General features: G+C 47.9%; 1 protein-coding gene across 2 annotated transcripts in view; it reads left to right on the top strand.

Moving 5' to 3' along the window:
• HYDIN (HYDIN axonemal central pair apparatus protein) overlaps window positions 1-23,534 on the top strand; it is a 3,619,565-nt gene that overhangs the window by 1,979,919 nt on the left and 1,616,112 nt on the right. For both annotated transcript variants that reach the window (XM_078670948.1, XM_078670947.1), the window contains one exon: window positions 1,951-2,159. In XM_078670948.1, coding sequence (XP_078527074.1) covers window positions 1,951-2,159 — 209 coding nt within the window. The remainder of the gene's footprint in view (window positions 1-1,950; window positions 2,160-23,534) is intronic.

Raw genomic sequence — 23,534 nt, 5'->3', positions numbered from 1 at the left:
TCTTTGGCTTTAGTGGTCCCACCTGCTTGCTCGGGGACTGCTCTGACTTACCTGTTCGTGGTGAGTCACTTGGACCTTGCTGGTCCTGACACTGCACCTTTTTCTATGACTACTTTGGTTGCTGTTGCCAAGGCTAGTTGATGCCCCTGCCAGACATCCGATGTGGTACAGCTTGTGAATGGCTCCTGGTCTTCCACAGCGTCGTCTGGTCTGCACAGCTGCAACTTCAAGGGCACTGGCAACTCTCCTGCTACTCCGACATCGATGGGCATTCGCCTCCCGTGCCTCTTGGTCACTCCTGAGTGGCATAGACTCTGTCTCCTCTGCTTGCAGGTACCTCTCATCCTGTAAATGTAAAAATGTAAATTGATACTTGTATAGCGCACTACTCACCCGCAAGGGTCTCAAGGCGCTTGTACGAATACCGCTGTGGAACCCATCCTGGCTTTCCCTGTGAGGTGTCCACTCCTGGGCACCCCCAAGGTGGAGGCCAGGCATCCTTAGCGTTGTGGGGGCCGTTGTGGAGATTAAGCAAGCTATTGCCCAGAGTTGCAGGGTGGGACTCCATGATTGGAATAGGCACCAAGGCGAGGATTATCAGGTCCGTGGAATTTTTAAGCCCAAGACCCGCCGAGGCGGGGAATTGAACCCTGGTCCCAGGCTAGACCTCTGCATCAGGGTCTGCCTCTCTAACCATTGAGCCACACTTCTCCACTTTGAGCCACACTTCTCCACCCTTGGGTTCTTCCGGACTATTTCACCTTCTTCGTCAGCAGCATCTTTGCTGAAGTCCTCCATTGATGGTCTATGATGGTTTCCAACGTCACTTTGCACCTAGGCATTCCTGGTGAAGGTATCCTGGGGTGTCTTCAGGGTCCGCTGGGAAGGGTCCTCTTTCTTTAAAACTGCAACCGTGACTTACCCATTGACTTACATTGAGCACGCGGTCATGTTTCCACTCTGCACACGACCTCCGTGGGGTTCCTAGATACTCATCTTGGCTCTTTTACATCTTCTGGGTCCATTCTCGACTTAGGTGGTGGTTCGCTTTCCACTAATTTAGTATACGGTTGGGTCTCTGTTTTTAGCCTTCCTATTGTGGATTCTTAGTACTAACTATTACATATATACCAAGGGCTCTCGTAGCTTTGGAAAAAAGAGGCTCCAGATTTTGCTCTACATTTACTCTGGATGAATGGGAGACTTAAACAATATTAAATGTGTACCAGAACATTGCTTGTCTAACTTTCAATTGGTGACTAACAGTGTAAGGAGTTTTATTTTATATATTTTTTTATTAGTTTCCAGAATGTACAGCATATAACATTGCATATTCATCTGAACAAAGAGTACTTGCATTGATCTATTACAGAATCAGGTCACTCCCCCCATACGCCATTGTACTACATTAAATTCAGTACTTGTCTCATAGTTGCTTTACACTTAGTGTATGATCTAGCTCCGCCGGCCCATTCCTCATCTCCCACATGTGCAAGTTTAAGGGTGCATCTGCCACACCCGCACCAACAGTGCCCAAGCAGCCGACATCTGCACCACCCTCCCAGTCCCCACCAGTGGCACACTGTCCCCGCCTATCGCAAGACCCCAATCGCCATCATGGAGGCCATCTGCTCACGAGGAAAAGGCGCCAGTCTCAAGTGGAGAGTAAGGAGTTAATTGGTGCTGTTGAAGTGATACGTTTGCATTTACTATTGAACTTCCTCTAATTTTCATACAGCTATTTAGTGGCCTGTTGAAGTATTTGAATTCATCTAGAAAACATTTTTTTTCTGGTTGCCCATTCCATGGTAGAAGATAGGATTTAAAAAATAAGTGATAGCATAAAGGGCAGTTCAAGAATAGGCAGTTGTTGTTAGGGTGTAATTTTCTCATTCTGCTGTCAATTGTACACTTGTTGATGTTCATAACTTGAAATCTATTATGTTCTAGGAGGAGCAGGTCACACCAACAAAATCGAGAGGAAAAATCAAACAAGATCAGGGGCGTGAGAGCCAGAAGGAGAAACGCCGCTCAGCCGGGTTACGGAAGAGCCAGCCGCTCATTGAAAATCGCTCACCACCTCCCACCATTACAACTCCCATGTCTGATATGGACCGTAGCAGCATGCTTGGTGAGGTTGTTCCTGATAAACTGCAAAGGTAGGTAATATTTTGATACATTGAGCACGCAGAGGTTACCTGGCTAAAGAAATGTTGAATGATATGAAACTCTTTGCCGCCTTAATTAATTCAATGCCATGTCACCAGCATAGTTGTGATATGGCATATTATCCCATTTAAGAGTCTGAGTCGGTAGAATCTCAGTAGCAGCTTTCCAATCTCAAAACTTTAGCTCTGTACTGTCCAGAAATGGCTATGCTTGCAGGAGCTCAAGATAAAGAAATGCCATTTCACAAACTCTTGGGAACTGAATCTGTTAGCAAGAATCCAGCAGTGAAGTGAGCAGGAACGGACTGGCCAGTATGGCAATTAGGCAGTGCCATACTGGCTGATTGGAAAAGTCAGTGTGTGAGCCATTTCTTTGGCTGTCTGTGGGCCTGCTTTATGGTCTGCTGGGCAGAGTTTTACTCTCAATTTTCCTGATATTAAAACAGCATGCTCAAATCCATGCAGTCTTCTACACCTTACAAAACACTTAAACAGCATGACTTTACAAGTTCAAAACTCCCCCAATTCTCAAACATGGGTCACTTTTTAAGGTTTCTCATTCACCAATGGGGGTCACTTTTTTTTTTGTTTGTATATATTTTTATTGATTATAACACAAGAGTAAAAATGTACATATCGGGTGTCATTTGGTGGTACATAGTACAGTGGTGAACGGGCGAATGAATTGAGGAAATACAGTACAATTATAGGCATCCGAAAAATATCAATACCAGCTTAGAGCTGAGGCAAAACAATACGATACAGATAACCATAAGCAAACCTCATCAGAACCCGCCCACCAGGGATACAGGATATGCAGAGTGGGCATTCGACACCCGGATATGAGAGACAAAAAGATCAGGAGAAGATGCCGCATCTCTCGTGAAGAAGGGAAAAGGGAAATAGAAAGGTCATAGAACAAAATAAAGGGAAAAAAAAAAACCTCAACCCCCCACCCTGCACCCCTGCGGATGGCTACGACCTAACCCCACTAGCAGCGTGCCTGTCGCCCCCTAAACTACACCCCAGGGAAGGGAAAAGATGGAGGAGGAGCTGTATTACAAAACGGTACGGGCTCCCGGACTCCCCTCCCCCCGCCAAAAGCAGACATCCCCTACCGCAGTATTAGCAAGTTATAACAGACTAATAAGCAAACCAATAGGGGAGCCACCGCCAGAGAAAAGACCATCCCGCCCAGCCCCCGGCACCACAGAGACAGCAAATCCCTTTTCGATCATAGCAGTCACACCAAACCCAGACAATAAGAATTCCATCTGGCCCTCACTCCCACAGAAACAACCCAGCTGAGCCAAAAGAAAGTCATCATACCAAATTCAAGTCAAATTCAGCCCTGGCCCTTACGATCCATTGCACAAACCCCATCCAGTAGAACCAATATAGTAGCAAAAGAGTCAAAGTGTTGTTGAAAAAGGAGATCAATATAGCCAGAAAGAGTCAAAAAGTTGAAGTCTCGAAGTCCATCAGATACACGAAAGTCAATCCAAAAAATAGTAGTGGTGGTCTGCAGAAGAGAAGGAAGAAGTGAGTCCTGTGCGGGCGATGACTTTGCCGATCTTGCTAGGTGTTCAGGGGCTCCAGTAACGTAGCGCTGTAATCGTGCGGGCACAATCGGCACCAGGTTCAGATCATAGTCGGGGTTCTCCTCTTGAGGTAGATCAAGCGTCGCGGGGGTAAGCGTATGTTGCAGGTCTAACACAAGGCTGGAGTCCGGTCTCAAACAAACAGTCTCGAGGCGTGCAGTCAAATCGTGGAGAGCAGCCTCCATTTGCAGGCGGAGAGCCCCGATGGCGGCCATTACGGTCCCCAGGGTCGGTCCACACATCGTCCGATCCATCTCCGCGTGGGCGATAGAAAAGCAGATCTTCAGCCCCGGAGGCCGGCTACTCCGGGGAAACCAACAGGCGCGGAGTGGACGGAAGCGACTGGCGACTCACAGGCTTGGCGACCTTTACACCACTGCCGAGAGCAGGGGCCCCACCCGTGGACCCCGAGGGCTGCAGCAGGGTCCTGGGACCTGGCCCCCACCCACCGCGGCAACCACGTCTCGTCGCTGTTCGTCCAGTATTCGCAGGGACCGAAAACCACCACCGGGATAGAGAATATGTTCCACTCCGATGAGACCGGACTCTGCCGGGCACCCGCGGCCGATGTTATTCAACTGAAACCCGGCTGGGTCAGTACTCGAGGTCCCGGCTTACACACTGGAGGAGGCCCAAAAATGAAAGACGGTGTAACTTCGTCAATAAAGGCGATAAAAACTCTGGGATTGCCCCTCTGAGCTCAGCAACCATTCAGACACACGGGAGTCTGGCGGGAGGTCAGGATGAAGTTCAGGATAAGTCCGCCAGCGAGGGAGGTCGACGGAGCCGGGAGCTTATGCGGCCATCTTGGATGCCTGCGTAGCTCCTCCTCAATGGGGGTCACTTTTAATTTTGTGCCTGGGCCTAATTTCTGGACCAGTCCGAATCGGGTAGTGAGGGTTTATAGGCCCTGTTGTAAACAGGGAAAATGCCCCAATGCCCCCATTTGCTGCTTAAGAAATAAAATGCAGTACAAGTTGGTGTTCAGTGGGATCCAGCAACACTGCACCTGCTGTACTATTGCTACACCCCTCCATGAATCATAGGGACCTACCAACACCCACAAGAAGAAAGTGCACTGAGGAGACCAGACACATCACAACAAAGCATGTTAGCAGGTCCAAGGTTTTTTTTTGTGATACCTCCCTAAATAGGAGGCTGTAATGACTTAGAATGAGCTGGGGACTTTACAGTTTTGTTACAGTAAAGGTGAAGCTTCCACCTCAATAAAGATCACAAATTAGACAGATTGGCACCTAATTCCAACATGTGTACTAGAACCTGCATGAAGCACAGCCCAACTTCAGCCCACACATCACACCATCATTCTGGGGCCTTTCAATCCAAAACCCCACCAATTGTTCAAGCTTTATTTTGGACTTTTGTAGTTCCTACCCCAAATAAAATTGATCGCCCAAGACCCAATGCCATTTAACTAGTCTGATCAAGCTGTAAAGTTTTTCTGCATGCCCGCCACTATCTCAGACTTAAACCAAAAACCAAAAACCAAAGTGATAGCTCATCTGGGAAAAAAATGGTTACATCTTTTGTAGAGATAAATTGGTCTCCACGATCTGTACCTCAATACCCATGTATATTCAACATTTAACTATCCCTGTCTCCTTGTTAATTAAGATATGCATTGCAGATCCCGTACATGTGACCAGTTTGGTCAACAATGGTCTTTTTATATCATTAACTAAAACTGTTTTTAGGTCTTGTCAAAGTATTGAATCTTCTATTCTGTTCATGTTTGAAGACATTTTACAAAATTTACATGATGACTACCCTTGTCTCACTCTACCTCGAATTTATGGCACAGTCTTCAAATAGTTCAGATTTTACTTCTCTAATTGCGCTCAAGTAAACATTTTCTGGTCCCATGCTTGAGCTGTTTGGTATTCTTCATGGCTCCATTGAGGCCACAATCTTCTTTAATCTTTATGTGGGACCTTCGTTCAGAGCTTAGATTGTCACACTTTGCCAGTATTAACATACCTCCCGGTGTAGCTGAAAATGCAATAAAATGTCCTAATACTGGCAGCATCCTAGAAAGAAGGGAGATTATCCAAAAGTAGATGATTTAAAGATTCCTGAAATGTAACCCCCACTAACTGAATTCCTGCTTTTCGTCCCCGAAACTCAAGGAGTCAGCGAACTTGATAGCTTGCATTGAAAAGGCAGATTATGGGGGAGGAGCCTAGCTCGCGACCGAGATGGCCGCGTTTTAGCTCGGCTCCGTCCGGCCGCCTGTTTATCTTCATTTATCCTGTATTCCTCTTGCCCCGGGAAGCCCTCCTTGCTGTGTTTCGGTACTCCAGTCACTTTGCGGACACTTACCCGTTGCTCCGGTGATCCTGAGTGCTGTCGATCCTGTGCAGTGGTCCCGCTCGGAGCCTCCGGGGCGGTCTGGCCGGGCCTCCTTGCTACGCTGGGTTGTGACGGAGCATGTTGGTCGGCCCTTGTTGGCGCTGTGGAGCTGGACGCGGAGGCTGATGTGTGAATTGACCGGCTGTGCCCCTTGACGGACCCGACTGGCCTGGGCCCAGAGGTACGAACGCTGCTCCTCGCGGGAGAGCCTACTCAATTGTCTGGCTGGGTCCCCCTTCTATTCCCCGGCCCGGCCATTTTGAATTTTTCCGCCCGGGCTCGGAGAACGGGGCCGGCGGTACGGGGGGACCGACGGACATCCTTCTTCTGGTGGCTCTCCTTTCTGCCTTGGGACGCCCTGCCGCAGTCTGGCTGACCTCCTTTTGCTCTGGTGTTACCCCGGCCGGGGTTCCCGACGGCCGGGGACGTGCTGGGCTCTTAAGATGGCGGCCGGCCCTGGGAGTCTTTGCCGGGCCCGGGCGAGCACTGGGGGCCCGCCGCATGGCCCGGATGTCGGATCTTGTAAAGAGTTTCCTGCGCTTCGAGTTGTCCTGGATGCACTGAACTCCTGGCGTACTACCGTGGCTGCGTCTGTCTCCACTGTGGAGGCGGACCCTCATTTTGAACACTGCGGGCCCCCGTCATCGGATTTGGCCTCCTCGTCGATGATCGCGACTGATGTGCTCCTTGACTCTGTGCTCCCGGCGGGGACCGCATCCTTGGCTCGGAGAGTCTCCGACGCCCCCCGTTGTCCTGTCTGGTTGCCTCGGCCACTGGGCTGCGGTCCGCTTGTATCCTGGCCTGGCGTCGACGATCCTTCCAGTCTCTCTTCGCGTCGACTCCCCGACCGAGAAGTATGTTTCGGCCCGGCTGGGCCTGCCTCGTTCGAACTGTCCTTGGAACTCTGTCTGCAATACGATTGTTGTACTGTGTCTTTCCTGGATCTTCAATATTTTCTTTCCAGTTTCTTCTTTGGACTGCCGCGAAATTTTCTCCTGAGCCCTGTGTCCCTCATCATTTGCTCTTGGTTTGTTCGGATGGTCACAACCTTGGACAAAAGTGGACAGGGCTGAAACGACTTTTACATGCGGTAGTCTGGTTTCTTTGTTATGTGATTGACAAGTGCTGTTGTGATGTTCCTGTCATTTTATGGGACTCCTGAAACTTTTTCTAATATCGTTAACTTCCCATGGGCTATACCCTTCCCTTGTAGCAGGTGGCGGGATGGAAGCAGATGATACTGATTTTTCGCCCTCCCCCGTGTGCGTTGTTCCTTCCCTTCCCCGGCCCCTTCCCTTTTGTCTTTGTTTCTACCCTGTTCCTTTTCTTCTATATTTCGGGTTCTATTTAGGGCGACAGGCACGCTGCCGGGGGGTAGGCCATAGCCCTCTGCAGGGGTGTAGGGAGGGCTTGTGGGGTGGGTGGGAGGGTCTGTTGTTGTTTTTGGAGGGGTCTTTCTCTCCTCCTTTTTTCTCCCTACTTGGTTCTATGGCCCTTGTGTATCCCCTTTTTCGGGGCTCTGTATCGCCGTCTGTCCCCCGGGTGTCTTTCTGGTGTATTTTTCCGGTATTACAAAGATGGTGATTTGTTCTGTTTGTCTTCCTATTTTGTGGTCGATTTTGTACCGGAATTTTGTTTTTCCTGCTTTGTCACCTGGGGGCGGGTGGTTGGGTTGGGGTCCCTTCCTTTTCCTTTTTCCCCCTTTCCCTTCCCTCTCCCCCCCCTTTTTGTGGGGTTTTTTCTCCTTGGGGGTGCATTTCGTATCGTTTTGGTATTTGGGTCCTTTATTGTGCTGATCGGTGGGACGGGTGGTGGCTGCGGTGGGCGGGCAGTGGATTGTGTGCACAATTGCTTTTCTTTCTACCCGTTGTTTTGCCCGGTACTTACTGGTATACCTCTGTCGTATTTATTTCTCCTGTGTCTTTAAGATCGCTGCGTTGCTGCCTGCCGCGACCTCGCCCCTCTGGCTTGTGTTATGGCCCGCCAGGTTCCTGACCTCCCAAACCCGTTCTTTACAAAAAAGAAAACTACCTTTCTATTTGTTTGCTCCTGAGATTGCTCTAAGATGTTTGCTCTTTCCCCTGATTTGTTGCCTTAGTATATTGTGACACCTGATATATGTCTCCTGCTGTTTTTGTTATGTGGTGGCCAGCCCTGGTGGGTTGTAGGCCCGTATTTGTGAGCTTTCTCTGTTCAATAAAGGTTTTCAAAAAAAAAAAAAAAAAAGAAAAGGCAGATTATATCCCCAAAAGTGCCACTTAAGCCGTATCTCTTGGCTTCATTCTGCATGGAACATTTAATAGAGACTACTAGCTGCAGATTCCTTACCTTTGAATTACGCCAGATACTGGCATGCTCTCTCAGCCAATTGTGGCTACGGAGGAGGGGGCATCTTATGCCGTGGTGGTCAAGAGGGTAGCTGAGGTCCTTGGACTGGAGCTGCCGTCTGTGGAGGTCAGACTAATCTCCTGACTCAAGCGCTTCAGGCTAGGGCTTCCACCTAAGATCCCCTTTTGCCCTTTAATGAATCACTTACTGATGTTCTTCTTGGCACGTGGTCCAAGCCTAGCACAGGGGCTCCTGTGAATAGGACAATTGCACGCTGCCATCGCCCAGCTTAGGGCGACCCAAAGTTACTCAGCCCACACCCCACCCCAAAAGGTTTGGTGGTGCAGACCTCTATATCACAGGGTGTTTTCCCTTCTGACCCTCTGGATAGGGAATCCAAGAGGCTAGATTAATTTATGAAGAAATGCTTTTCTTCCCCCAGCCTGGCATTGTGGTAATCGAATACTGTGTTCTTTTGGGCCGTTTCTCAAACTCCCTTTAGGAGACGTTTGTGTAAGTACTACCACAAGTCCCGGAGGAGGCTGGGCTCTCTCAGGCAGTTAAGGACAGGAGAGATGACGCAAAATTCACCATAAGGTGTGGCCTGATACGACGGATTCGCTGGGCATATTGATTTACACAACAGTGACCTTGAGGAGACACGCCTGGCTTAGGACAACTGGCTTCTCTGGTGATGTCCCGCAAATGTAATGTACATGCCCTTTGATGGAACCTACCATTTTGGGGAAAAGGTAGATTTGGCACTAGTGAGGTTTAAGGACTCTCGAGCTATGGCCAGATATTTGGCCTTCTCACCTCTACTCCTCGTGACCAGTCTACCTTTCGCCCCTTTCATCTCAACGGAAGGGGTTTCCAGCCGCATCAGCCCTATCCCAGCCACCATCCTGTGCAGGCTTTCCAAGCCATGCGGGGACGTGGACGCAGTCCATTCTGACCTAGAAATGGAAGCTAGAAGTCATCGGCCAACTTGCCCTCTGCAGCTGCAGCATCTGAGCACACATAGTCTGACTCTGCAAGACCACACCACTCCAGTTGGCGGGAGAATCCATCATCATCTCCCCCACTGGAGGTCAATGACATTGGACAAGTGGGTCTTGCAGATCATTCAGGGGGCTATTATCTGCCTTTCCTTTCTTTTCCTCCTCCCCTTCTGCAAAATCAGGTTCGGCTGACGGAGAATCATTTAAAATTGCTCCAGGAGAAAGTCACAGTTCTCTTGGGCAATGGAGCTATAGAAAGTGTCCCGGTTTCAGAAGTAGGCAGTGGCTGTTATTCCAGCTACTTTCTGATTCTGAAGAAGAACAAAGGCTTGTGGCATATTTTAGATCTTCGGACCGTCAATCTTTTCCTCAAGAAGTAGAAATTCAAGTTGCTCACTCTAGCTCAGGTCTTGTCTGCCCTAGACCATGAAGATTGGAAGGTAGGGTTGGACCTGCAGGATGCATATTTTCACATCCCCATCCTGCCGGGCCACATGTGTTTCCTGGGGTTCAAGATAGGCTGCGAGCACTTTCAGGCCCCCGTGCTCCCCTTCGACCTTACCAGTGCCCTTTGGGTGTTCACCAAGGAGATGGTGGTGGTGGCAGCTCATCTGCGCAGGTTAGGGGTGTCAATCTTCCACTATCTCGATGACTGGCTGTTGAAGGTGTCCTCACCCCAGACAGTTGTCTCCCACCTTCAGACTGCGGTGAACCTCCTGCATTCGCTGGGGTTCTCTATAAAAGTGCCAAAGTCACACCTGACTCCTTCTCAGACGCTCCCTTTCATCAGAGCTGTTCTGGACACTGCAGTTTCGAGTCTATCCTCCCAAGAAAGCGAGTCCGTGATATTCAGGTTATGATTCCGATGTTTCTGCCTCTATCCAGGATTTCGGTGAGACTGATTCTAAGGTTGTTGGTCCTCCTGGCCTCCTGCATCCTGTTGGTAAAGCATGCCAGGTGGCGTATGCGGGTTCTGCAGTGGGACCTAAAGTTCCAGTGGGCACAGCATCAGGAATATCTCACCGATGTTGTTCAGATCTCAGAAGGAACTTCAAAAAAATTGCAGTGGTGGTAGACAAACCGCGATTGGGTCAATGGAAGACCCCTCTCCCTTCCCCAACCAGATCTCACAGCTGTGACAGACGCGTCACTTCTGGGATGGGGCGTACATCTGGGAGAGGTGGAGATCAGGGGACACTGATCAGCGGAGTCGGGGCTGCACGTACATTTGTTGGAGCTCTGAGCAATACGATTGGTATTGAAAGCTTTTATTCCCTCTGTTAATTGGAAGTTAGTTCAGGTGTTCACAGACAACACCACCGCCATGTGGTAGTGCAACAAGCATGGCCGGGAGGCGTCGTGGACCCTTTGTCCAGAGGCCCTGCGTCTCGGACATGGCTTGAATGGCAGGTCATAACCCTGGTGGTTCAACACCTGGCAGGTTCTCTGAACTCCAGGGCGCATGAACTCAGCCAATCACAAATGTTTTTTTCCAATCATATGCGGCGCAAGGTCTTTCAGCAGAGAGGAGAACCTTGGTTTGATTGTTTTTATCGCCTCCGAAGAGAACGCGCAGTGTCAGCAGTGCTGAGTGCCAGAGTTTCCAAGGCAGCCATCGCTCTGTGAAGCTTTTTGTCACAAGTGGAGCTCAGGCCTGCTGTATGCCTCTCCACCCATACCACTCCTGCCCAGTGTTCTGAAAAAGATCAGGAGCGACCGGGCCCAAGTCATTCTTTTGGCTCCGGACTGGGTAAGGAGAGTCTGGTATCCAAAGCTTCTTCGAATGAGCATCAGCCCTCCGATCAGCTGGACCTTCGGGAAGATCTTCTGTCACAGCAGCAGGGGAGGGTCTTCCACCCGAACCTGTCAACTCTCCTCCTCCTTGCGTGGAGCTTGAGCAGCAACTTTTGATAGCTTTTGACCTTCCTCTCGAAGTATGTAATGTTATCTTGGCAGTCAGGCAGCCCTCCATCAAGACGGTAAACGTCTGCTGTTGGAAAAAAATGATAAAATATTGTACAAAAGGTCTATTGACCTTTTTCTGCTTTTCTATCTGATATTCTTTTTATTCTTACCTTTGCCCAGCAGGGCTCTGCTTTGGGTACTCTCAACAGTTATCTTTCTGATGTGTCGGCTTTCTTGCGGTTGCTGGCCCATCCCTCTTTATTCAAGTCCCCTTTTGTAAATAGGTTCTTGGAAGGGCTTGTACAAATGTTTCCCCCTTCGCCCTTTATCATGCCGCAGTGGGCTCTCAATCTGGTGCTCACATATCTTATGTGTGCTCCTTTTGAGCCATTACACAACTGGCCTTTCCGGCTGCTTACCATCAAGAGTGTCTTTCTAGTGACGCACATCTGCCCGGAGGGTGACCAAGTTTCAGGCTTTGTCATCCAAGCCTCCCTAATTTATGACATTCCTGTATAAGGTGGTTCTTCGCACTCGTGCTTCATTCCTACTTAAAGTGATCCTGTTCCATCTGGGTCAATCAGTTACACTGCCTACCACTTTTGTTCCTCGGCATCCCTCTGAGGAGGAGGATTTTCACCGGTGGACCCAAAAAGAGCATTGTTCTACCTTGACTGTACAACAAAGTACCGGATGGATGACCAACTCTGTTCGTTACGGGGGAGCTAAAAAAGGTTGGGCAGTGCATAAACAAATTATTTCGCGCTGGGTCATTATCTGTATTAAACTTGCAACAACCTGGCTAGGAAGCAGTCTCCTGAGGTCTTACGAGCCCATTCCACCAGGAGGAAGGCTGCTACCATGGTGTTGGCTCGTGGAGTGCTAGTCCTGGAGATCCACAAGGCTTCAAATTGGGCTTCACTTCACACATTTGCAAAACACTACTGCCGGGACAGTCAGGTTGTAGGGACATGCATTTTGTCAGTTCTGTCCTGCAGGACTTTTTAGTCTAGTAAATCTGTCTGCAACCCCGCCAGAAAGAATGGCTTGGGTGTCTATTCAAAGGTAAAGAATCTGCAGCTAAAGTCTCTATCAGATGATCAAGTTAACTACCTTCAATAAAACATTATCTGGTAGAGACAGTATCTAGCTGCAGATTTGTTAGAGGCCCGCCCATGCCTCCTTACTCTGCTAACTCCTTTATAGTGCTAGGTTTGTTCCCCTTTACCGGGCCCTATTTTTGACACATGGTAGTCCGTTCACTTCATGGCTCTGCTCTTCTGTCCTGGAAAAAGGACCTGAAGCCACGCGCCTTGGTGGCGCCTATATAGGTTTCCTCGATGTCACAACTAACGTCAACAGCAACGTCACACGGAGTCACCTGACTGCCAGCGGGGTACTGCTCACTCTAACGTTTCCGGATGCACTCTGACGCCTGGGAAGGTCAAAGGTAAAGAATCTGCAGAACGATATTGTCTCTACCAGAAAACGAAGGTAAGTAACTTGTTCATTAGGAATTACACATGTTTCCACAGAAAGGGTCATGGGGAAACGTGTTCCAGCTGACTTGGACAGGAATATTTGCTTACTCTTTCTCACCCTTTCTACTGATTCCAAAAGTAATTCAAGAAATGAAACCGGAACTGTGTCACCTCATTCTCATAGCTCCAGCGTGGCCAAGCCAGTACTGGTTATGAGAGCTTCTTCTCCTATCAGTGTCTGCACATTCAATTCCAGTCTATGGAAGATTTTCACTCCAAGAACAAGGGTCAGGTAGTCCATCCAGAGGTACGTTTGCTCAGCTTGTCGGTTTGGCTCCTCACAGCAATGAGTTTGAGATATTAATATCGTCTGATGATTGCAGGACGATTCTCCAAAACTCTTGTGTGGACACCAGAAGTAAAAGGTATGTGGCAAAATAGTAAAGATTTCCGACATGTTTTAAAGCTAATAATCTGCATCCACTTTCTCCGCTCAAGAGCAGATACTGCCTTGTCTGCTACATCTAGCGAAATCAGGGCTTGCACATCCTTCATTAAGAGTCCACCTGGCTGCTGTTTCCAGATTTCGGAGGGAAACTGGTAACCTCTTGTTATAGTCCAGCAGACTAAGTAAAGAATTCATGAGAGGTCTCTCTAGGGCCTCCCTTCCTTCCAAGTCTCCTCCTGTGGTATGGCTACTCAACCCAGTCTTGTCTCAACTCATGAGAAGTCCTTTGAACCAATTAATAAAGCAGACATGAACAATGTTTCTTGGAAAGTTCCTTTTCTTTTGGAACTTACTTTTGCTAAGAGAATAAGTAAGATTCATGCCTTGACAATTCATGAACCTTACTTACAGTTTCAGGGTGACAAAGTCATATTATGATCTAAACATAAGTTCATTCCAAAAGTGCCAACATCGTTACACCTAAACAAATTGATTGTGTTACAAACATTCTTCAGAAAACCTTCATCCACAGCAGAGAGGGCCTTGCTCTCGTTAGACATCCTACACTATCTCAATTTCCAACTCGATAGAACCAACACTTTTAGGAAATCTGATCAACTCTTGATTTAATATGCCCCACTGAAAAAAGGACAAGCTTTATCACAGCAGGTATTGCTTGTTGGATTTCTGCGGCTATCACGTATTGTCATGAGAAAGCAGGAAGAGCATTGACTGCAAAGGTAAAAGCACATTCTACAAGACAGGTTTCTGCTTCATCAGCCCTGTTTGCAGGTGTAACGTTGTCAGACATCTGCAGGGAAGCAACATGGGCTAATGCCCACACTTTCAGAAAGTATTATTGTCTGGATTGCTTGAAGAAGGCAGATGTTGCATTTGGGCAGCCAGTGTTACGTCCCCTGTTTCATTAAGTTACACAAAAGTTTTTGGTTATCTTCATATATGGTATGTGTTTGGTAGTTTTTGCCTAAGTCTGGATTATGTTATATAATGAATTTCACATCTTTATTGTATGTTCATACTTTTAAGATTGATCTTAAATGTAGTTTCTTTCATGGTGGGATGATTTGCCTTACCCACCGCCATGTTTACTTTGGTACTGCTTAAAAAGTATATGAATCTATGAAAGATACAATACTGGAGAAAAAATAAGGTACTTACCTGTAAACTGTTGTTCTCCAGTATTGATATCTTTCATAGATTCACATGCGACCCTCCCTTCTCCCTGTTAAGGCTCACCACTCTTTATACTCCTGATTTTCTTTAAAAAATACTTGTGTTTAAAAATCTGAGGTTTGGTAGGTCTACAGGGCATGAGTGCTGCAGAGTCTCTACTCTGATTGGTTGAAGTTTGGATGCTTGAAAACAATGGGAATTGGCAAGCAATATCTATTGTTCTCAATGTGATTCGAAATGCTTATGTGTTAGCATTGCTTTTATTACTGTTACCGTGGGACTTCTGCCATGACGACGGGGAAGACTCAAGCATGCTTGAAGCTATGAGAGATATCAATACTAGAGACCCACAGTGTACAGGTAATTAACTTGTTTTTTTAGGATGTGTGGGAGTGGTTGATTTCCTTGTGACATAGTCGTGTTAATACATGCATGTAGCTTGCCTTTTGAAGTCTGCCCAGTATGACAGATTCGATACATTCATTAAGACTTGAGATCCAAGGCTTTGAAAGCATGAGTCAGGACAGCAGAACCTTTTTTATCTTATTGCAACTGCATTTTAAATAAAGTGGATACAAGTACAATTGTAAGCATTTTATTCAGTGAGGAGGTCAGCAATTTTGCAATACGCATAAAGAATTTATCAAAATCCACATACTCATTTGATTGCTGTAATTAAGCATCCCTAAAATAAATGTAAACAAACAGTAAAAAAGAAAACACTAACCAAGAAGATGCATCATTTAACAGTTGACAATGGCAATGTTTCTGTTAAGGTAATGAATTAGTCAGTTGTCATTGAGAAATAGTTGCCTTGTTTTCAAAAAGAATATTTTAGAGTACTGCTATAGTTGACCCTTTGTTTTAGTGGAAGTCTAGAATTGTTAGCTGAAAAACATGGATAGTGAGCACTTCCCTCAGAGGCTGATGCAACGGTCACTGTTTTTGCAATGTTGCCTTGTGGCTGAAGAAACAAGCATTTGCAAAGTCAATAGATCTCTCCTATGAGCAAAACCTCTGACCTCTTGGCATGGAGACTGCTCTCGCCCGTGCAGCCCTGGGTAAGTGTCCTGCCCCCTTATGCTGCTGTGCCTGGTGTTCTAGGCCCCTGTGCCTTGGTTCTGTCCCGTGCCTGTCCCTTCCTTTCACTTGCTTAGAGCTGTTCTTGCATTTATTGCCAGTTTTTCCTTTTCTTTGCCTGTCTTGCATTTCGCTGTTTTTGGCCTTTATTATTTTATTAACATTCCTTTCTCGTCCTCTGCTCAGTTCTGCCTCATTTTCCTGCCGCTGCTGCCCTCGCGGCCCCTCTCCCCACGAGTTCTCCCAATTCCCGCTCCCACATGTCCCACCCTCCCGACTGCTACTTAATAGCAGCCACTGCGCAGACGCCGAAGGCAAGCCCGTTTGCACCCGTCTGCGACCAGCGCCAGGAACCCTAGTCTTCTGACCCGCCAACGCTACAGCTCCTCAGCACTCTACACACTCAACACTGGCAAAAACAACAACTGCAAGCTCTCCTCACCGGCCCTAATGCAGAAATTGGACCAGGATCTCCGACGACCAGCTCGCCGCCGCCCTCAGCGACTCAGCTCCCACCGCCACAGACAACAGCCCTGCCACCGCTGCCTGTACCGTACACAACTGGATCGCTGACTGCACAAACACCATTGTCCCCTCAAGAAATCTCCAACCCTCACACCAAAAAGCCAGCTGGTTCGCCACGTGCTCCAGGAATCTAGACACATCTGCAGACCCCTCGAAAAGCTATGGAGGAACTCCAAATCCCCTTCCTCCAAATTCCCAGCAGACCTCGACGACTTCAAAACAGCCACATCTGCCCACCACAAATTCATCAGACACTCAAGGTAAAAAGTACTCTAGGATAGAATCTCCACCCATGCACTCAATGGCAAAAAACTGTTCGGCATCATTAAATAGTTCACCCAACCCAACAGTGAGCCTACAGATATTCCACCCTCCCGGGACCTCTAAGACGGACTCAGCATCTTATTCACCTCAAAATCAAGACCATCAATGACAACTTTGACAACAACAACCTCCACGTGGAACCTTTTCCGACCTTCCCCAACCACACGCAGCCGACACTAGACAGCTGGACCGCCCAGCATCAAAGACACCTTTAAGATTATGAAGACCATGCACTCCTGTTTCCCCAGGGACCCCTGCCCCCACCACATCTACCACAAAGCCGCAGACATCATCACCGCCAAACTTCAACTAATCATCGAGACCATCTCCTTCCACGATGACTGGAAAAACTCCGAAATCAACCCTCTCCTGAAAAAACCCTCAGCGGCCCCTCAAAAACTTCAGACCGATCTCCCTACACCTGTATCAGGCGAAAGTCTTGGAAAATGCCGCCAACAACCAACTCATCACCTTCATAGAAGATAGCAACATCCTCAACGCCTCCCAATCAGGCTTCAGGAAGAACTATAGCACCGAAACTGCCCTTCCCGCAGTGACAGACGACATCCGCCTCCTCCTTGACAGAGGAGAGACTGTTGCCGTAATCCTCCTAGACCTCTCTGCAGCATTTGATACAGTTTCTCATCGCACTCCAGCCCGCAGACTCCACAAAGCCGGAATCTGGAACAAGGCCCTTGACTGGATCTGCTCCTTGCTCTTCGGCAGAACACAGCGGGTCAGACGACATCCTTTCCTCTCAGAACCCACACTCACACCCTGTGGAGTCCCCCAAGGCTCCTCCATCAGCCTGTCCCTGTTCAACGTCTACATGGCCCGCTCGCCTCCATCTTCAGGCCACACAAACTCAACATTGTATCGTACGCAGACGACACCCAACTCATCCTCTCCCTGTCCAACTAACCCAACCTCACCAAACATAACTTTCAGGACAGTATGGAAGCAGTCACCAGATGGATGAAGAACAGCTGCCTACAACTCAACACGAACAAAATGGAGGTACTCATCATGAGCACACACGCTGACGCCTGGAACGACACCTGGTGGTCCCCTGCCCTTGGGAAACCTCTTCCGCCCTGCCCCCCCACCCCCCAGCCCCCACAGACAATGCACGCAACCTTGAAATCATCCTGGACCTTCAACTGTATCCCCCTCGAACACAGGAAACCATCCCACACACCCCAATCAGCCGCATACTAGACTACGGCAACGCACGCTGGGATCAACAAGAACCTACAGAACATACAGAATGCCACCGCCAGACTAGTACTCAACCTAGCACTCCACATCAGCCAACTCCTACGGACTCTACACTGCCTCCCCGTTGAGAAGAGAATCCCTTTCAAGCTTCTCACCCATGCCCACAAAGCCCTACACAACACTGGACCCGCCTACATGAACCACCGCCTCACGATCCACGTACCCCAAAGATCTCTCCGCTTGGCTCAGCGCTCCTTTGCGATGGTACCACGCATAAATCATCATCATCAATAACTTTATTTCGGTCACAAAGGACCATAAAAGTGCAGATAAAATACATACATCGCATAAGGATTAAAAAAAATAAATAGCATATATACAACAAGAAATAGGACATCTAAAAGTGAATTAAACATTGAAATAGTTATCGAGACATTACATTTGGTACAATACCTATTGACAATGAGACATTAGGTACATTTTCTACGTCTGTGCCACATACCAATTAGGAACCGCGAAACAGCAAAAATAATGAGAGGAGGAGTGTTATACTTTAGGACTCTGAAGGCTTGGACGCACTGTCTGAAACCTAAGTTTCTACAAATAGGTATCAACCAGCATTTCTGTGTGACCTGATAGGCAGGGCAAAAAAGAGGACATGGAGTTCATCTTCATGATTGTATTTACACGCTGGGCACACGGGGTTCTGACTAGTGTCCCATTTGCTGGGGATTGCCCTAAGCGGGAGACTACCAATCCTAAATTGCATATAGAGTTTCCTCGCCAATGGGGGGGTAAATCATATCTAAAAAGTCCTCCTTTTTTGGTTCTAATTTTACTTGAAGAAACTCAGCTGTTAATCTTCCCACTGTAGAGCACCTATGCAGGGACAATAGGTTATGGTGCCTAAAGTGATGGACCAACTCTGCCCTGGAAAGCACTGGGCAAGTTACTTCAGGAGTATCCCAAAGCTCGGGTAGCCAATCTTAGTGCTAACTGCTTTAATATGTGAGAGCCATGGGGGTTTCTTTATTCTCAGTATAGCCCAAACCTCCAGAAATTCTTTTTTATAGGAGGCTAGTTCGGGCACTGACCATAATCTCCTCCAATACGTCAATGGGCGTAGAGCTACTTCTTCCTCTATAGGGACTAGCCCCAAGTCCATGCGTAGGGGTACAAGCGGAGTGCTGACTGGAAGACCCAGTAAATTCCTCATGAAGGTATGTTCTACCTTCATGAGGTTGGATGAGCTTTGATGTCCCCAAAGTTCCGCCCCGTACATAGAGGCCGCTCTAGCCTGTAATTTGTAAATTTTTATGACCGGGGCCGCTGGCTTGAATTCAGATATTCTATGTACTTTTGAAATCCCCCCCGCCACTTGAGTTAACCTAAGAGCAGCCTTCGCTGACTGGGTACCCCAGTCAAAATGTTCTGTCAGGGTGATGCCTAGGTACTGAAAAGTCTTTACTCTCTCCAATGGAATTCCATTCAAAAGTGGATTTGGGCGAGTCTGCCTAGGGGGATTAAAAATCATAAATTTGGTCTTATCTAGATTTATCTCTAGCCCTCTCATTGTACAAAAGGCAGCAAAACCATCCAAGGTTCGTTGGATGCCCGTTGATGTTTTGGACAGCAGCAGAGTGTTGTCCTCAAACATCAACGTGGGCACCCGCCCTGAGACAAGCCTGGGGGCATCGTTATCCTTTACTCCAAGTAGGTGGTCTATAAGCCCATTTATGTAAAGACAAAATAAGGTGGGGGCCAGGACACACCCCTGGCGCACCCCCTTTTTCACTGGGAAGCGGGCTGACAGTTCTCCGTGCTTCCCACACCTAACTTGAGCATAGTTATCAGTGTGGAGTCTGATTAGCACATCCAATAAATAGGTTGGTAGGCCCAGATCGAGCAATACACTCCACAACTTATCCCTCGGCACCAGGTCAAATGCTGACCGCAGGTCAACAAAGATGAGGTAGAGGCTGCCACCCGCCACACTCACCGTTTTCCAGAACAATACCTGGAGTCTAAAAATCTGGTCGAGAGTCGAGATACCCATCCTAAAGCCAGCCTACAGGGTACTCAAGATCTCATTTTCCTCTATCCAACCCTGGACTCTGTCTAAGATGATCCTTCCCATCAGTTTTTGAGTGATGTCTATCAAACTGATAGGCCTATAGTTAGACGCCAAAAGGGGACAACCTTTTTTGTGGATAGGGACTATCTCTGTACCGTGCCAGGTGTCTGGAGGATCCATTCCCTTTAGTATTGCATTAAAAAGAACACCCAGGTATGGTGCCCATATTTTTGGTTCAGATCGAAATAGGTCCCCCGGAAACTTATCCAGGCCAGGCGCCTTATTGGGTAAAATTTTGACTATTGCGGCTTCAACCTCACAAGACGTAATATCCCAGGGCCCCTCCAATCGATACTCATAGAGTAGTCCTGGGGTTAAGATCGATGAACCCTCTTTGCCAAAATATGTGTACAGAGCTCCAAAATGTGCTTCCCAGACAGCAGCAGCTATAGTGGGTTCGATCGCTGTTCTACCCTCTCTCGCCCCTGAGCTGACAATCGCCCAAAAGGATTTAGAATCCTTGCACATAAGTGCTATTCGCAGATCCTCCCATCTGTTAGCTTCCCATTCTTTCTTTTCCCTTTAAATAGCCTGGTTGTACCTAAGCCGACATTGCCTAATGCTTGGCTTGTCCTTTGTTTTTACAGCGATTAGCAGATCTCTTTTTGCGTTCCCACACTTGGCATTATACCAGGGATGAGTTATAACCAGACTTGTCTTTTTGCTTCCTTCGGGGTAGAACACATCAAACAATTAAACAGCCAACTGTTTATGAATTTCCAGAGGCTTATCCACTAATTCTGGGTGCATGTCCATATCCCCAATCTCTCCCATTTCTATCAACTGTAGCAAAACCTGTTGATAAATACCTGCAAGTTTATTTGGGGAGCCCTGCAAGTGTGACCATTTGACTCTACACCTGTTGTTAGTAAGCAGGAGAGGCTGTTGTATAGGGTCGGGCTCTGGTACGGGGTTAGACAGACCAAAACTCCCTGGTTTCAATGTCATAACCAGGGCATTGTGGTCACTATCTTTCCTCGGATAAACCCTGAAATCCAGAACCCTATCCCAAGTCCTGAGTTCAACGAGTATATAATCAATTAGGGAGTTTTGCCCTTCTCTATTAAAGGTTGATAACCAGGTCTGTCTGATTTTGTCCTCCCATTGCAAGCCCTCAAAGACGATGAGAGTTTATTTGAAGAATAAGCGGCGTCCATGCTCTAACTGGTGTAATCTGCGGTTCAGGGAAGCGCCAATACTGATCCTCATCCGCTAATCCATCTAAGCCTGCGCTGGTAAGAGACTCAAATTGCCAGTTAAAGTCACCACCTACTATTAGAACAACTGCTGGGTCAAGGGTCGTGAAGAACTGCCTCAGTTCATCAATGGTTCCAGATTCTTGCCCGATCTGCGTAGGCCTCGAGTAGATGTTAAGTAGGGCAATTTGTGTAGAACTTGGAAGCGTTAGAAGGACACATTGAACATCAGGTGAATTAGTTGATATATGGACTGCTTTAGCACCCAAATGCGTGCCCACCCAGGTGCTTAAACCCCCCGATGGTCTACCCCTGCCCTTCGTTGTAGCCGGTATACTAAAGGTGGCGAAACCGCCCATCAAAATCTCTTCCAACGCCCACGTCTCCTGCATTAAGCAGACATCACACTTTTCTACAAACAGGCCCCAATCAGGGGAAGCTAATTTGGTTTTGATCCCAGCCAAATTCCAGGAGAGAATTTTAATATTTCCACTCGTCGCCCCCGCCATTGTTTCACCTTGTACCCACGGGTAACTTGATTCCCCATCATGTGGAGCTTCACAAAATTCTCCCCCTCTATCGCGATTTGGCCGTTTGCCCCTTGATCTCTTTCCTGGGCCCTTCCTTTTGACAACGAAGTAGAAGCACAGCCGACATCCACCTGTTTTGCTGATGATAGAGCTCCACACGGTGTGTCCTTGTAATTACTCTCTGTGACCCGCCCCTCATTGGCCCTAGTTTCCACCCTTGCACGTACACCCGCCTGTTGAATAGTTGTAAGGATATGGCAATCGTTTACATCAAATCCTTCTCTAGCTACTGGTGAGCCCTGGCCGTCGATCGATGAAAGTATGGGAAGTCGGCTCCCAAGCCGTCAATCTGATGCTGAATCTATTGATTTGGGGAAAACTGGCAAGTATAGGGGTAAAGGTATTGGCTCCATTCCAGTTTGCCACCCCAGCTTGGGCTCTACGACCAAAGATATCCTGGGCCCCCCAGAGCTGTCCTCCTCTGTTACCACTGGGATAAGACTGAGAAGCGGGGTAAAAGTAGGATAGGTGTAGGGATTGAATTTGCGTTTCAGAGCGTGCTGGAACCCGGTTGAAAATATATTCCACAGCGCGTCTGTTCCTAAAATTAATTATAACGCAATCTCCCGAAATAGTTTTTTCCATTGGCCCCACCCATTCCACTCGTCTTGCGAACAAAATTTGGCCAGAAACCTGCAAGGGAAGTGGCCTATTGTGGTTAAGCCCCTGCATGCATTTTATTTTTAAGTTCACTATAAACCTCCATTTTCCCCTGACTCAAAACTGGGGCCCTGCAAGCACCACCACATACGGTAAAGACTCAGGAGGGAGATCTATGCGTGATAAGGCTTTTGTTGGTGCAACTTGGGGCGTATTACTGTTTACTCGGGGTTGTCGGTTCTAAGACCCGCTCCCCCCCTCAGTCTCCCCGCTTCTGATCATATCATTGTTGTTAATTGCAACAGTATTACTTAATTGGGGTAGGGGGTCATTTGATACTGCAGCAGAAGGAGATAAATCCGGTATATTAGTCATGGTAGACCGGACAGGTTGGCAACCCTCTCCATTTAATTGCAACCTGTCTTGGTTTCCATTCTCCCCTATGTCCCGTAAACCATCCTGTGCCTGGGTAGGATCAAACAGGGATTCAAGGTGCACAAGTATGTTTTCTGTCGTAGTGAGTCTATCGTAGATAGGGAGACAAGTCTTTGTAAAAATAGGTTCCAATTTGGTCCAAAAGTCTGCTCCCAACTCAGTAGGACACACATCACTAAAGCTCATTGTAGGTGTAGTCGCTTGTACAGTGGACGGGCATACGGCAGGGCTGTTTGGAGTTCTTGTAATTTGAGCTTCCCCCACAGTATTTCATTTCTGAATTTTCACTTTCATGATTTTCAGAGGGGCACCCCCATGCTTCCTTTTGGAGATCGGATCTACTGCAGAATTTATAGCCCCCAATTTAGAACTATATTTAGATCGTGTTTTTGGTCTTGGAGTCGAAGATCCTGAATGCCCCTGGTTGTAATTAGATGTGCTTTGAGTGGCTAAGGCACAATTCGTAGTAGCAGAGGATATATGCGAGCCTCCAGTGGCTTGTAACAGTTCGCTCCCCTCGCCATTAACTCCTGGCATGGCAGATTCAGGCACTTGTTGGTGATTTGGCGACAGTGCGTGTACCAGCATACCCATAGATGACCGTTTATCAAAGACAGGGCCCAGGAATAGCCTCCTTTCAGTCAATTCTATTTCGTGGGCCAACATGGATGATGCCCTCATAAGGAATTGGTCTAAGGGTAAGGAATTGGTCAACGCATAAAGAAAACCAGATCAGGAGGACGCTCCTTCTCCCTCCTCGCTGCCAAGGCATGGAACTCCCTCCCACTCCACCACCCCGGCAGACTGCTTCACTCCCAAAGTTCCTGAAGGACCTCAAGACCAGGCTCTTCGACCGAACTCCGTAATATTCCTGGAGCTACATGCCCCCACCTCCCCTCAGCGCCTTGAGACCCTTTCGGCAAGTAGCTGCACTCT

This window comes from Lissotriton helveticus, chromosome 12 (assembly GCF_964261635.1).
Source record: "Lissotriton helveticus chromosome 12, aLisHel1.1, whole genome shotgun sequence".
NCBI classification, from domain to species: Eukaryota; Metazoa; Chordata; class Amphibia; order Caudata; family Salamandridae; genus Lissotriton; species Lissotriton helveticus.
This window is presented reverse-complemented; position numbering and strand designations above follow the sequence as displayed.